The 15416-nt window shown below is 37.6% G+C and overlaps 1 protein-coding gene across 1 annotated transcript in view; it reads right to left on the reverse strand.

Annotated features, from left to right (window-relative positions):
- Positions 1-15416, reverse strand: part of LOC129004362 (mediator of RNA polymerase II transcription subunit 13) — a 204351-nt gene that overhangs the window by 26051 nt on the left and 162884 nt on the right. The window contains exons 22-23 of the mRNA XM_054432934.1: positions 10395-10572; positions 258-481 (exon numbers count right to left, since the gene is read on the reverse strand). Of these exons, the coding sequence (XP_054288909.1) occupies positions 258-481; positions 10395-10572 (402 nt within the window). The remainder of the gene's footprint in view (positions 1-257; positions 482-10394; positions 10573-15416) is intronic.

Genomic DNA, 15416 nt, shown 5'->3' on the forward strand with positions numbered 1-15416 from the left:
CTAATGAGACTCAAAATCTAATTATTTAATATACTTTGATATAAAGAACTTATATGGATAGGCAATGTCACAGTATATGCTGGTATATACCTTATAATCGGGCCTTCCCGCATAGATCAAATCGGAATTGTAATATATTTTCGATGCACTGCACACCCCTAATGCTACCGTGAAATAGACAGCCCATTCCTATTTTGATATACTCTTATAATAGTAGCCAGTTTTACACAGACTGTAATTGGTACAAAGCTTGTTACCTGGAACGTGATGTTGGCCCGTATGTTGTCAGGCAGTGCAGACTGGACTGTGTTTGAACATCTGAGTAGTCCTAGACATGCAAACCTCTGTAGCTCTGTAGAGTCACTGCCCATGGTAAAGGGCTCGACCAGGTACACTACTATAGCTGGCGGCTCCCCACTGTCCTCCTCTCCCCCACCCAGCTCTCCTCCACTACTGCCTGACTCCCCCCGCCCACTGTCCTCTGTAACACACACATACAACACAATAGTTAGAGTCACCTCTAATAATGAAGGGTTCTACCAGGTACACTACTATAACTGGCGGCTCCACACTGTCCTCCTTTCCCCCACCCAGCTCTCCTCCACTACTGCCTGACTCCCCCCGCCCACTGTCCTCTGTAACACACACACATACAACACAATAGTTAGTCACCTCTAATAATGAAGGGTTCTACCAGGTACACTACTATAACTGGCGGCTCCACACTGTCCTCCTCTCCCCCACCCAGCTCTCCTCCACTACTGCCTGACTCCCCCCGCCCACTGTCTTCTGTAACACACACACATACAACACAATAGTTAGTCACCTCTAATAATGAAGGGTTCTACCAGGTACACTACTATAACTGGCGGCTCCACACTGTCCTCCTCTCCCCCACCCAGCTCTCCTCCACTACTGCCTGACTCCCCCCGCCCACTGTCTTCTGTAACACACACACATACAACACAATAGTTAGTCACCTCTAATAATGAAGGGTTCTACCAGGTACACTACTATAACTGGCGGCTCCCCACTGTCCTCCTCTCCCCCACCCAGCTCTCCTCCACTACTGCCTGACTCCCCCCGCCCACTGTCCTCTGTAACACACACATACAACACAATAGTTAGAGTCACCTCTAATAATGAAGGGTTCTACCAGGTACACTACTATAACTGGCGGCTCCACACTGTCCTCCTCTCCCCCACCCAGCTCTCCTCCACTACTGCCTGACTCCCCCTGCCCACTGTCCTCTGTAACACACACACATACAACACAATAGTTAGTCACCTCTAATAATGAAGGGTTCTACCAGGTACACTACTATAACTGGCGGCTCCACACTGTCCTCCTCTCCCCCACCCAGCTCTCCTCCACTACTGCCTGACTCCCCCCGCCCACTGTCTTCTGTAACACACACACATACAACACAATAGTTAGTCACCTCTAATAATGAAGGGTTCTACCAGGTACACTACTATAACTGGCGGCTCCACACTGTCCTCCTCTCCCCCACCCAGCTCTCCTCCACTACTGACTCCCCCCGCCCACTGTCCTCTAGTTAGAGTCACCTCTAATAATGAAGGGTTCTACCAGGTACACTACTATAACTAGCGGCTCCACACTGTCCCCCTCTCTCCCAGCCAGCTCTCCCTTACTGCTGCCTGACTCCCCCTTCCCACTGTCCTATACAAACAACACAATAGTAAGAGCAGACTGTAACGATAAATGTGTCCAATAGAAATTGTTACAGCTAATCAATGTGTTTAGTTTATAAAAAAAAAAACATATTTTAAGAAAATATAACTTTTTTTTTACTATCACAAGTCGATTTATCTATCTATTTATATACTTTTTTTATTACAAATTTGAAAATTATGCGCTGAAACTTGCGGTTTAAAAATATTTTGACACCCTAGTTCAAGATTCTTTTTATATTTAAAATTTGATGTTGTTGCCTTACTAACGCTAGAGTGGTGTCATGAGTTTTATCACACATTTGGTGTCATCGGTCTGTGAGACTGTTATCGATTTTATTTTTATTTTGTATACTAGCTGGCCCGACAGACTTCATCCTGTCCTAATTTGGTTTTATGTCACAGGCTCGTTTTTTTTTTCAAGATGAGCTCGTTCGCATGGCTCAAATCACGACCTGGTTAGGTTGGAGCTCGTTCGCTGCGCTCACTTGCCTTCAGGTTAGCTCGTTCGCTACGCTCACTTACCTTTTGGTTGCAAATTAGCTTTTATCATAAATTAATGGTGCTGCGCCCTGCTGGTAATCCTATAAACTTTTTAATGCTTTTGAACATCACTGAATCAAATGGTTTAGTTAAGCCAGCTGTTAAGATTATTTAATTCCATTTAACCCGTTGAGTGCCAAAAGCCGACTAGATCGGCTTTTAATTACATCGCGAGAAGTGCCAACTGCCGATGTGATCGGCATCACCTTCCGTCGCGAGAAATGCCAGCTGCCGATGACATCGGCGCCTGGCGTCTGCGCGAGAAATGCCCGCCGCCGATCTAATCGGCATTTTGTTAATTCATTGTAGCAAACGCATATTTAACAGTAAACGTTCTTACCACAACTCAAATTAAAGCTAAAGAGTTGTAGTACTTGAAAAATATGCGTTGGTAAACGAAAAAAGAGCGGATTAATTTTGTATAGCATTCTAAAGTCATGAGTGTTGAGGTTATACGGATGGCTGTGGCATTGGGCGTCACGCTGTCTGCCGCTCTCAGACTGCGTGGAACCAATTTTTTTTAACATGTGATTTGTCAATCTAGCGGGAATACCTTATTATTATTATGCTTTTGAATGTTAGGTTATGGCTTAGGTTTATGGCTTAGGTAAACCAGCGTGCCTTGTGTTTGTTTATACAGTATTGTATTGTGAGTTTCCCGAGCATTACTGTGGTTTGTTTCAAAATGAATAGGCCTAGTAATAAACGGCCACATTCTCCTGTGAGTGAGGGAACGCTTATACGTGATTTGTGTGAAAGTGGTGTGAATGTGAATGATGTCAACAATGACAATAGTGATGTCGAATCACTAGATGACATTGACTCTTCTGGGACAGAGAGTAGTGACGAAATGGTCGACGACACGGACGAGGACCCAGATTATGACCCAAGTACTACTCCAAGGCCTCGATTCCAGTTATCCTTGCCTCGTCCAAGAATTAATTTTGATTTGAACCTCCCCGGGACCTCCAGGGATTTTTCATTACATTTTTCAAGGCCTGATTTGGATGACTCTGAAGAGGATGCAGATGATCCGGCACCCGTAATGCCTCCTATAACTAATTCAAGGGGCTGTTCAAACCTACGAGGAAGAGCTACAGGGCGTGGTAGAGGCCGTCATAGAGGAGGTAGCCATCCAGAAATTCGTCCACAAAGTCCGGAAAGTAGTGATTGGGAAGAAGTGTTTGATGATGTTGACCGTGGATATGAACATTCGTTTGTTTTCAATGAACTGTCCGGGCCAAAACATGCCCCCCCCCCCCCCCCCCCCGTAATAGTCCTCCGATTTCATACTTCGATCTATTTTTCACGGCCACTTTGATAAACACATTTGTTGTGGAAACAAACAAATATGCTCAAAGGTTTATTGAATCAAGAGGAAATAACTTGTCACCAAACAGTCGAGTCAAGAAATGGGTGGATGTGACCATGTCTGAAATGAAGGGGTTTCTTTCAGTTGTTTTGAATATGGGCATCAACCAAAAGCCATCCATTCCAAGCTATTGGTTTGTTTCTTCGTCCCAAAACATCAAATGGTTTTCTAATATGTTCACGAGGAACAGATTCCAGATTTTGCTAAAGTTCTTCCACATTGTCGACTCGAACACGTTAGTGCCTCAAGGGAATCCATGCTATGACCCATGTGGAAGGTTTCAACCATTGATTGACCACTGCAACAGAATGTTTCGTTTTTTCTATACCCCTAATCAAAAGCTATCCGTAGATGAGTCGTTGGTTGGTACGAAGAAAAGAGTGGCCCTCACACAATATATCCCCCAAAAAAAACATCATCGTTGGGGCATCAAGTTGTGGGTGTTGTGCGACGCTGTAACGAACTACTGCTTCCAATTTTATTGTTACCGTGGAGCTGCTTTTGAAGAAAGGTTTCCATATATATTTGGACAATTTTTTTACAACAACTAAGCTGGCTAGGTTTTTGTACACTAATGAAACCCATTTGACCGGAACAGTGCGAGTTGGCAGAAAAGGTATTCCCAGACAGCTTCAAGGGAAATATGATGTAGGGAAGAAGGTGTACGTCCGAAAAGGGCCAATCCTACAGATGGCATATAGAGAAAAACCGACTAATAGGACACAGTTCATAATAATGTCAACTAATGCCAAAGCCAAAAATGTAAGATATACAATTAGGAGATCTGGGAAAGTTATCATCAAAAACAAACCCCAAATTGTATATGAATATAATCATGGGATGGGGGGCATCGACGGCACAGATCAGATGTTGTACACTTATTTGGACGAGAGGAGGACAATGAAGCACTGGAAGAAAGTTGTATTTAACATTTTTGGAAGAATGTGCCTGAACAGCTACGTAATTTATAAAATGAATACAGACAAACCAATGTCCAGACTACAATTCCAGATAGCTGTCATTGAATCACTAGCAGATGTTTGGCTTTCAGAAAAAAATCAAGCACGAGGTGAGAACGGAGGAGGAGATGCGCCGCAAGGAAATCGAACGTGTGGAGTGGAAAAGTTAGATGGAAAAAGGGAAAAGGATTGTATTGAATGCAGTGGATCTAAAAACGAAGAGGGGAAGAGGAGGCGCTCCAGGACTGTCTACGTCAAGTGTAAGAGAGGTCTGCACTTGGACTGTGTCACGCTGCACAACTGCAAGTTATAGTTCGAAAAAATAACCAAAAATGTATTATATATGTAAATAGTAGATATTAAGGAAACGTTTTATTGACTTGACATTTTTATTTTTATGAATTTACTTTTATTTAGTGTTTCTCAAGATTTTAAGTGAACTTACCTCAAGAGTTTCCAAACTTTTGTTCTCCAGTTCTTGAGCCACTTTCACTTATATGTAAGTAAAATATGTTTTTTATGTTGTTCATTTCCTTAAGTTTTATTTTTTACTTAATGTTCATTATATTTCAGCAACAAAAATATAAAAAATACAAAAAACTACATGTAAATGCCTGACGCTATTGAGTTTTAAGTTTATTTTAGGGTGTAGGCCTACAATGACAGATTTTTGCAAAAACACTACTTTTTTCTAAAATATTTTTTTTATTATTATTTATTGGCCAAAATTAATGAAAATTGGTGTGCTATGACAAAACAACATAGTAAATCGAAATAAGTATTGGTTAATGAGTTAAGTGTAATTTAGACAAAACTTTTTGGTTTGAAAAAATAAATATATTTTAAAAAATTTTTTATTTTATATCATTTTATTAGTTGTACAAAAAAATTTTGACCAGTTTTAATTTAAATATATATTAATGTTTAGAGCACATAGTTATCTTTAAAACAAAAAAAGAAATAAGGTTCTATCTATATTATAAGGGAAGTTATAGTTTTTTTTTATAAACATTGCAAAATCACATGATTTGGCCTGGCAATTCTGGTCGTCATATGGCTAGTAGCCCTGGCAGCTGTCGGTTACACACAGAAAACTCAGCTGGCTGTTCTCGCACAGAAAACAGCAAAAGTTCTTGGCACTCAAAGGGTTAAGTATGAGTACTCATAAGGTTAACATGGGAAACTCCAGAGCCACTGGGGCGGAGCCCTTTTGACGGATCTGTACCAAACTTCACAAAAACCATCCTTGAATAATGCTTAATAATGCCTGAAAGTTTCATTACAATCTGTCGGGCGGTTTCGGAGTCCATAAAGGACAAACAAACATACATACATACAAACAAACATACATACACACAAACAAACATACATTGGATTTTATATACATAGATAACTATAATCAAATTATTACTTCTATATATGTTTGCATGTTCATGGGGTTTATTGTGAAATAAACCCCCTCTGAGTGTTGGTAAAATAATTTTGAAAAAAAATTAATACATGTATCAAAAGTTGATAAAGTAAAACTTTTTTAAATACTGTTTTTAAATTACTAAAGCCTTTACTGCTACATTATGAAAGTTGATGAACTAGTTTATGTAAACAAACATAAACCATCAGAAAGTTTGACCGAGACTTCAAATAATGCCTATTTAACCCATAGAGTTATGATGATTTTGATTTGCCTACACCATTATTGGTGTCTTCGGACTGTGAGACCGTCTTCGTATTTTATAAATACCTTATGTAGGTATATAACTATGGAAATACAAGATATATATATATACTATGTAAAATTATTACAATTATATAATTTTACATTATACAGGGTGTCTCAGACCACCTTGTATAGCTTGTATAGCTATTGTAGGCTTGTATAGCTCCAATATGAAAGCAAATGGAAACCTAATTGCAACTGGAACCCCCTATTTTGACCCCAAGGAATTCAGCTAAATTATTTTCAACCCCAAAAAAGCACCCCAAAGGGCAGATTTTGGGGGGTGGGGGTGGTTTTTGGGAAATTTTCAAATTTAAAGGGGGGTCGTGTTATACATCTTTTTGAAGGTCCTTTAGTCCTGAGTATTTTAGTGGAAAAAGATATCAATTATCTTCATCCCTATTTACAGGGTGTTCAAAAACGTACAAATACCCCCGCCGCAGCAAACCTACAGACTAAGCGAATTTCCATTTGACTGATTGGATTTACACTGAAATGTCTACTTAAAAATATAGCATTTATTCCCGATTTAAATAGAATTAGTTTAACAAATACTTAGGTTTGCTGCATCAGGGAGGGTAAAACTGTTTTTTTTGTAAAATGTTAATAGTTAGTAAGAAATAAAAACATTTTCCAAATTTGATCAAAATATGTTCATAAACAAGCAAACTACAACAGTTTACTCATTCTCCATAAGAATAACATGGGAATTTTAAATTTACAATTTTTTGGAATTTTCTCCGTAACCATTAGGCGTATAATAACGCTTCAATATACTAAATTATTTGTTTTTTTAAGCTCTACAAAATGGTTTGGAAATAAATTGCTAAATTTTATGTTTTTTGGGTCAAAAATGGGAAAACCCTATTTTTACCCCATAAAACCCCCCGTAAACACCCGTTCCCATGGTCCGATCATGCTGGATCGCGAACTCGTTTGAATAAACGTAGGTTTACACGTTTATACCAAATTTCATCAAAATCCGATCATTTTTGCTCGAGTTATCGTGCTGACGGACACACATATATATATATATATATATATATATAAATATATATATATATATATGAATTTGAACGGATTGTGTTTTTGGCCTCTAGGGACCTCAAAACGAAAAAAAAAATCGGTCCCGCGTCCAGGTCTTACCATGAGTACTACGGTAATAGCTTATTCCCTATATGGGAAATTCGCTAAAAATAGACCTTTGAACTACTTTTCACTGTAAAGAGGTGGAATTTCGTGGGGGGTTCAAATTTTGATAACACTTTAATTAATAAATGAGCTTTCAAAAAACTCTGGTTTCAACCCTTTTGCTATCTTTTTACTTATGTTACGCATTTTCAAACTTTTTGAAGTTTCAAAAGCTGTTATCTCAAAAATTTCAAATGGCAACATGGGTTTCATTACAAACCACATTGTAGCCCTTAAAATTTGCTATAATTTTTGTATTAAATGTTTTTGGTATCTTCATTGGTTAAAGAGATATAGCAAAACTAGTGTATTTTAATGTTTTATTAAATGGTATTCAAAGTGTTTGCTGTTGTAAATTTACACGTCTAGGTCTCAATTAAAACTAATTATGTTAAAAAATTAAAATACTACCCAGATTGTTAAACTTTGGAGGATTAATAAAGGAAAAAACACAACTGCAAATATTCTTAGTTATTTTAAAATTACAAAGTTCTAATTGCTTTGAATGAATACTGTCTATAAATGCTACTGGTAAATAAAAAAAATCATCACGAAATCAATGAGCGTGTGCGTGAAACTGGTCACGTTTGATAAGATAAAACAAATTATAAGGAACTTACTGGATCTGTAAAAGAGGTGAATGCACCTGCGGTAGTAAAATAGCAATACAGTACCATAATTGTGGAGAAGAAGTACTACGTGCATAAACAGAGTTGGGGTTTGCATGGAACAAAATGGAAGGCAATTTAAGCATTTGTAGAAGTCCATCGGTATGTAGGCTATTAATGCTGATTCAAACAAATTATTTATTCAAAGCACTATTAGAGCCATGAAATTGTAAAATAACTAAGAATATTTGCAGTTGTGTTCTTTCCTTTATCAATCTTCCAAGATCAACAATCTGAGTACTATTTTATTTTTTTAGACAAGATTTTGTTTTAATTGAGACCTAGTGGTGTACATTTGCAACAGCAAACACTTTGAATACCATTTAATAAAACATTAAAATACACTAATTTTGTTATATCTCTTTAACCAATGAAGATACCAAAAAACATTAAATACAAAAGTTATAGCAAATTTTAAGGGCTACAATGTGGTTTGTAATGAAACCCATGTTGCCTTTTGAAATTTTTGAGATAACAGCTTTTGAAACTTCAAAAAGTTTGAAAATGCGTAACATAAGTAAAAAGATAGCAAAAGGGTTGAAACCAGAGTTTTTTGAAAGCTCATTTATTGATTAAAGTGTTATCAAAATTTGAACCCCCCACGAAATTCCACCTCTTTACAGTGAAAAGTAGTTCAAAGGTCTATTTTTTGTACGTTTTTGAACACCCTGTAAATAGGGATGAAGATAATTTAAATCTTTTTCCACTAAAATACTCAGGACTAAAGGAACTTCAAAAAGAGGAAGAACACGACCCCCCTTTACATTTGAAAATTTCCCAAAAACCACCCCCACCCCCCAAAATCTGCCCTTTGGGGTGCTTTTTTGGGGTTGAAAATAATTTAGCTGAATTCCTTGGGGTCAAAATAGGGGGGTTCCAGTTGCAATTAGGTTTCCATTTGCTTTCATATTGGAGCTATACAAGCCGGCCGGGTGGTCTGAGACACCCTGTATACATGTATAACATTATTATTAAATTATTATTGTACATAGTATTACATTATACATAGTAATATTATTTATTTTAGGTGTCTTCGGTCCGTTGGACCAATCACGGGTTGGTTGTCTTCGGTGTATGGGACCGAATTACGCAATTGCAGACAAATCTGTAACCTCAAAATTTTGCCCCAGCGTCTGGTGGTAGACTGAGTCGAGGTAGGGAGGGAGCAGGAGACACAAGTCCAGAATCCTAGCGGGGGGAGCAGGAACTTAAAAATATAACGACATCGGACTCACAGAACGAAGACACCAATCTAGGGCGGATTTTCATAAACATTGCTTTAGCAACAAAGTAGGTCTACAGTCAAACTCGAACCTAGTTTAAGGGTAGGTTTAATTGATACAATTCACCACAAGTGTATAGTCTAGGCCTACAACAAATTTGGTTCAATTCAATTCCATTCAAAACTTCTTTATTCTGTAGGCTAACATGTAAATTGTTTACAAAGAATAGTCAGACCAACATGATAAGTCTGATTTAAGAACTCATTGAAGAAAAGAGCACACATGTTTATTGTATAATTAGTAAGGACTGTAAAAATTACATATCACGTCATACAATAGTATATATAGACCTACTGAATGAGATTCAAATCTAAATACAACTGATTTTCATTGCTAATAAATTAAAAGAATTAAAAATCCATTAACTTAGGCCATTAATATCACAATAAATTAGGTACCGAAAAAGGAATGCTTAACTGACATATAGAATATTATATTAAATCAAGAGCAAATAAAATGAAATGCCAACTTGGCAACATAAGCAGAGACACTAGTTGCCCGTTCCATCAAAACCGTTCGATGGAACGGTTTAATATACATTGGTGATCGTTTCCCCCACGATCACGATTTTCAACTATGCAAAATAAGAAACATCGGTGATTTCTGGAAGATTTTTTGGCTATTATTTCAACATTTTTATTTCCTGTACTTCTTGACTTCTTACAAAATTCACGTACAATTTACCGATTTACTCCTAGTCACCAAAATTTACGTATAATTACTGGTTTTGAGGTTGGCTGGACACCCGGTTAAACAACTACCTATCTGTTGTGTATTTGTAACTTAAAATAAGTTTTTTAAGATAATTGATAATTTATATTTCAGTTGACACAACTAAAAGCATAGTTCTTTGCATCTTTGTTTTTTGTAGCTCTCACATCATGTCATTGTGTTTTTATTGAGTTATCCATTGTTGGTTGATTATTAACATAAGCAGATAGCAGATAGCATATGTGGTGTACAAACCTTGATCAGAAGACTTGGGAGTGGAGGGCTGCTTGTCAGAGTTGTCAGGGGTGGAGGGGGGAGGCATGGGAGATGGGGTGGGGGTAGGTCTTGGAGGAGAGTTACCCTCCGGAGGGTCTAACAGTGTCCGGTCCATAGGAACTTGTGACAGATGGGGCGCTAGGTGATGCCTGCACACCTGTTAAAAACATTTACACAATTAACCATACACTGAAAATAAAGAGTCCTGTCTAAGATCTATTACCAAGACCATAGCACAAATAATCATATAAAATAAATACAATTTTCAATTTGTTACCAACTAAATCCCTCATTAATCCATCAAAGATGATTTTATATAACAGTTAACAATGCTATTACAGCTGCTGTATATTCACATTAGAAATTAATGATCAAATGATCAACAGAAATGATCACTATTGAAATAATATAGGGATGGTCAAGTCTCGAAATTTCGGGAAATTTTAAATCTCGTTACACGAGACAAGATTTCTTTTTGGCCGAGATTTTTATCGAGACAAGAATTAAAAAAAAAAAAAAAAAAAAAAAAAAAAAAAAATTAAAAACGCCTGCAGAAAGTCAATGCAATGGCAATACAGGAGCAGGTTGTAATTGCGTTTCCTTTGCGAAGGCGTTCTTATTTAATTAATTCTTTAAATATAAATATTACTTTAATAACATTTGAGAAGTTTTGTTAAGTGTAAGCAGTGTGAGGAATGTTTTATTACTATAAAAAGTCAAAACAAGTAACTATTTTATAAAAATTAATATTGCTTTTATTTTATGATTTATTCTATTTTAGGATAAGTTGAACTCTATCCTAACTGATATCACTATGTTTCCTAATCGTAGGCCTTTTTAATAAGTTAGGCGTGATTAATAAAAAAATGTTATGCTGATGTTTTTTAATAAAAGATTGTAAATATTCTTGCCTATTATCATTATTTTTGTATTTAAACAGTCATAAAAATAAGAAATGAGAAATAAAAAATCTCGTCTCGTCTCGTCTTGAACTAAAAATCCAATCTCGTCCATCCCTAAAATAATATTTTCTCAATCTTGCTAATTAAAAAATTGTAGATGTCTGGGTGCACCGAAATCTTGCCTAATTGCCGTAGTGGTTTGGTACAGTATTTTACTCTGTACAATTTTGATTTGATACACCTTATATTTAGGAATGGACGGAATTGAATTTTTGGTTCGGGACGGGATGGAACGGGACTTTTATTTCCTTCCCAATTTTCGGGACGGGGCGGGACGGGATTTTTTTCTATGCTTAAAAATAAAGTCTCGAGTATTGCAGTTACCAAAAAAGTCAAACAAAATCAATTTTTACCGTTTGTGGCCTATCTATAAAAACCAAAAAATGGTTTGGTTACAACAATTTACAGGTGCCTATAGAAACATGTCGGTATGACTCCGCGGTCATGGCGTCATCGTTGGTATGACTCCGCGGTCACGACGTGATCGTCGGTATGACTCCGCGGTCACGGCGTAATCGTCGATATGACTCCGCGGACACAGGATGATCGTCGGTATGACTCGCGGTCACAGCAAGATCATCGGTATGACTCCGCGGCCACGGCGCGATCGTCGTTATGACTCCGCGGTCACGGGGTGATTGTTGGTATGACTCGCGATCACAGCATGATCGTTGGTATGACTCTGCGGTCATGGGACGATCGTCGGCATGACTCCGTGGTCACAGCGTGATCGTCGAAATGACTTCTTGGTCACGACGTGATTGCCGGTATGACTACGCAGTCATGGAGTGATCGTTGGTATGACTCTGCTGTCATGGGACGATCGTCGGTATGACTCCGCAGTCACGAGACGATCGTCGTCAGGACTCCGTGGTTACGGCGTGATCGTCGGTATGACTCGCGATCACGGTATGATCGTCGGTATGACTCCGCAGTCACGGCAAAATCACTGGTATGGCTCAGCGGTAGAGGTGTGCGGATATCCGAAAAATCGGGTCGGTTCGGATATCCGTATCCGAACCGGGCCCAAATACGATATCCGACACTATCCGTTATATATATCCGACTTTTTCGGATAGACAATATATTTTGACGTTTTGGACAGAAAACTAAATCTCCATAGCCACCGTTAGTTTCCCAGGACAAAATTACAGCAATACGTTTCCAACGACCTAACAGCAAACGGCAAAGAAGCCGCATGATGCAATACTGATAACTAGTTTAGTCGTTATCAGCTGTTTTGCTTTACGATTAGATTCGTCTGGAACGAACAGACATAAAGCAGAAAAGAACTACCATGGTCAATTGAAAGTCAACTCGTGCTTGTCTCGCTCCTGATACTAGGGGCGCTGCGTAATAGTTTTTTTTACAGTACTGTTTCAAAGTAGAAAAATCTAGCCTACTACTGTGATGTTACGTAAACAATAGATTTAATGTTTCCCGAAAAAAAGTCAAAATAGAAACAATAGAAAGGCAACACAATAGAAGGGTGGGAGGGGTTGGGCAATGACCTCGAAAGGAGCGCGGGTAGTGAGTCAAGTAGGACCGGAGGGGGAAGGGGTGGGTAAGACCTTGAAGCTATGAGCTATAGACTTGCACTACTTCCCTAAACCTAAAGGACTGGCCGGCGAGTGGTATTCCAATCACAGGACAAGATACGTTGTTTTTTGGGTATTCATTGCCCGGTTTGACATTGGATTGTCTTACTGTGTAGAAACTTTGAATAATAAAAAATAAAGTTAGAACTAACCACAATTATTTAGCATTGATTGTGTACATATTAAATGATTAAACTATAGGGACCATGGATATATACAAACTTTTGTCGTAATTTTAATTTCAACATCGAAATACAATATTGCACAATCGTGATATTTTAGGTCAGTGACCTTTATTATGTATCCGGTATTGCTGTTTCAGAAGAGAAGCACGTTGATAAATTATAAATTGATATTCCCGTGGTTAAAAAGAATTATTTTATAAACCTATAAAACAAAATCATAAAATCTTACATAAATATAGCAATAACAGAAATTGTAAAAAGGGTATAAAGATAACGACGTCGTTATTCTTTCTCTTTGTTCTTCTATTTCTTGGGTTACCCTTCATTACGCATTCAACAAGTTGCCATGGTTACTAATCATCCATCTCGTTATCAGCTTTTGTGACATAGGGCACACCAGGAGGGTAAAACTTGACGAAAATCGGTTAATTTTTACCTATTATTTAATTACCAATGAATGTACTACTTTATTGGTATTTGGTACTGTATTAATAAGGCTGGACGCACACTGATCCAGCATTTCACCTGAAGCAAAATGTTGCACAACGATTTGCTTTAAGAGTTTTGTTTCTTTGCTTCTCCAGTGTGCGAGAGGTTCAAGCATGATGCAGCATTTGGTTTCAAGCAAAAATAAATATTATTTGTACTGGTACTCTACGGTATTGTTTTAACATGTGTGACGAGGAAGTCAACGTAGCTATTGCTGTATGTCAGTTTTTGCAAATGCTAGACTAAGAAAGAAAACATGGGGTTCACTCAAACAATCAGATGATAGACATTAATGCTCTCAGAAATTAAATCAGATCCAGGGAAATTTTACAATTATTATTGTCGAATACTTGCTACACTATTTTATTGGAAGGGTTTTTAATAACGTAAGTGATATCGTTAGAAATTATTATTTGATAATGTCGTAATGGTTATAAATAATGAACTAAATAACATGGGTTGTTTCTTAATTATCTACTACCTGTATGGTTATCAAAGTGGTAGCAAGAAAAATTAAACAACGATGTGGGAAATTCAAAAAAATATAATTTTTAAGTTGTAATGAAACTTTAAAATGCAATTTTCAAAGAGTAATTTTGTAAACAACAAAAGGTCGATTGAATTTTGAAAGCTTTACTAGCTAGAAGGGATTTGGCGCATGCGCGGAACGTTTTGCTCCTTGAAACATCAAACATTGTGCTCTATGGGATCCATTCGTCGAGCAACTGCTCAAATGTTTCCAGGCGTTGCGAGGCGCCTCGCAACGTTTGCTTGATCAGTGTGCGGCGTCCCATTGAAATACATGGAGCGCTCGTACCCAGCGAAACATTTTGCCTCGCAACACTTCCTTCAGGTGAAATGCTTGATCTGTGTGCGTCCGGCCTAATCGGTCAAAATTGACGATTTTTGTCAAATTTTACACCAAATTTATTTAAATTTCAAGGAGAATATTAATAAAACAATTATTACCAAATATTTGTATTCATTTAAAAGATTGATTTGTGGTATTGGGTTCCCCACTGAGTGCAGCCTAGCGGCACTAATGAGGGTCGGACCTTCTTGGGGGTGAACAATAGACGGCTTATCAGACCATCCCCTCCCGCGTGGTCTGGAGAAAGCTTGTAAACAAACTATTGCACAAGCGTGACTTGACATTGAGCCACTTCAACTATAATTTTGTCAAATGAACTGTGATGTTTCAAAATCAAAAACAATAATTTGGGACCATACCGCTTAACAATAATGGACTGCAATTATTGTTGAACATACAATCCATTTTTAACAAACTAAGATTATACGATTCAAATACAATTATAAAAATTATCTTGGTATTTTAATTTTACTTGGGGTGATGAAGTTATGTAGGCTAGTGTAATTCTCGGTTCATCAAGGTTCTACTGAATTATGTTTGGCAGTGAATAAGTGTAGAATGCAATTTATAAATTCAGGGATACACACCTTTTACACAGTTATAAAGTCTAATTTAATTGCCCAACATCAAATCGTGAGCTAGAGCCCATCTTAGTGCATTAGTGATGTTTTCTAAACTTGGCAAACCCGCAAAATGCCAATTAAGGCCAATAATCCGTTCCAAAAACGTAAGGAAATACAATGTGAAAATAAACTTGAGATCGAACTCCTTGGCTTGTGAGAACCAGGAAACAAGATAAAACATAACCTCAAGTAAACAAGCCCAAACGTTTGACATCAGTCCTGCTGAGCTAAGGTGTTGTGTGAAGATTTCGGCTGCTAGTGTACTTAATTCAA

The sequence above is a fragment of the Macrosteles quadrilineatus genome, unplaced genomic scaffold (assembly GCF_028750875.1).
Source record: "Macrosteles quadrilineatus isolate MER2022 unplaced genomic scaffold, UCM_ALF_1.0 Scaffold_1__1_contigs__length_201487025, whole genome shotgun sequence".
NCBI classification, from domain to species: Eukaryota; Metazoa; Arthropoda; class Insecta; order Hemiptera; family Cicadellidae; genus Macrosteles; species Macrosteles quadrilineatus.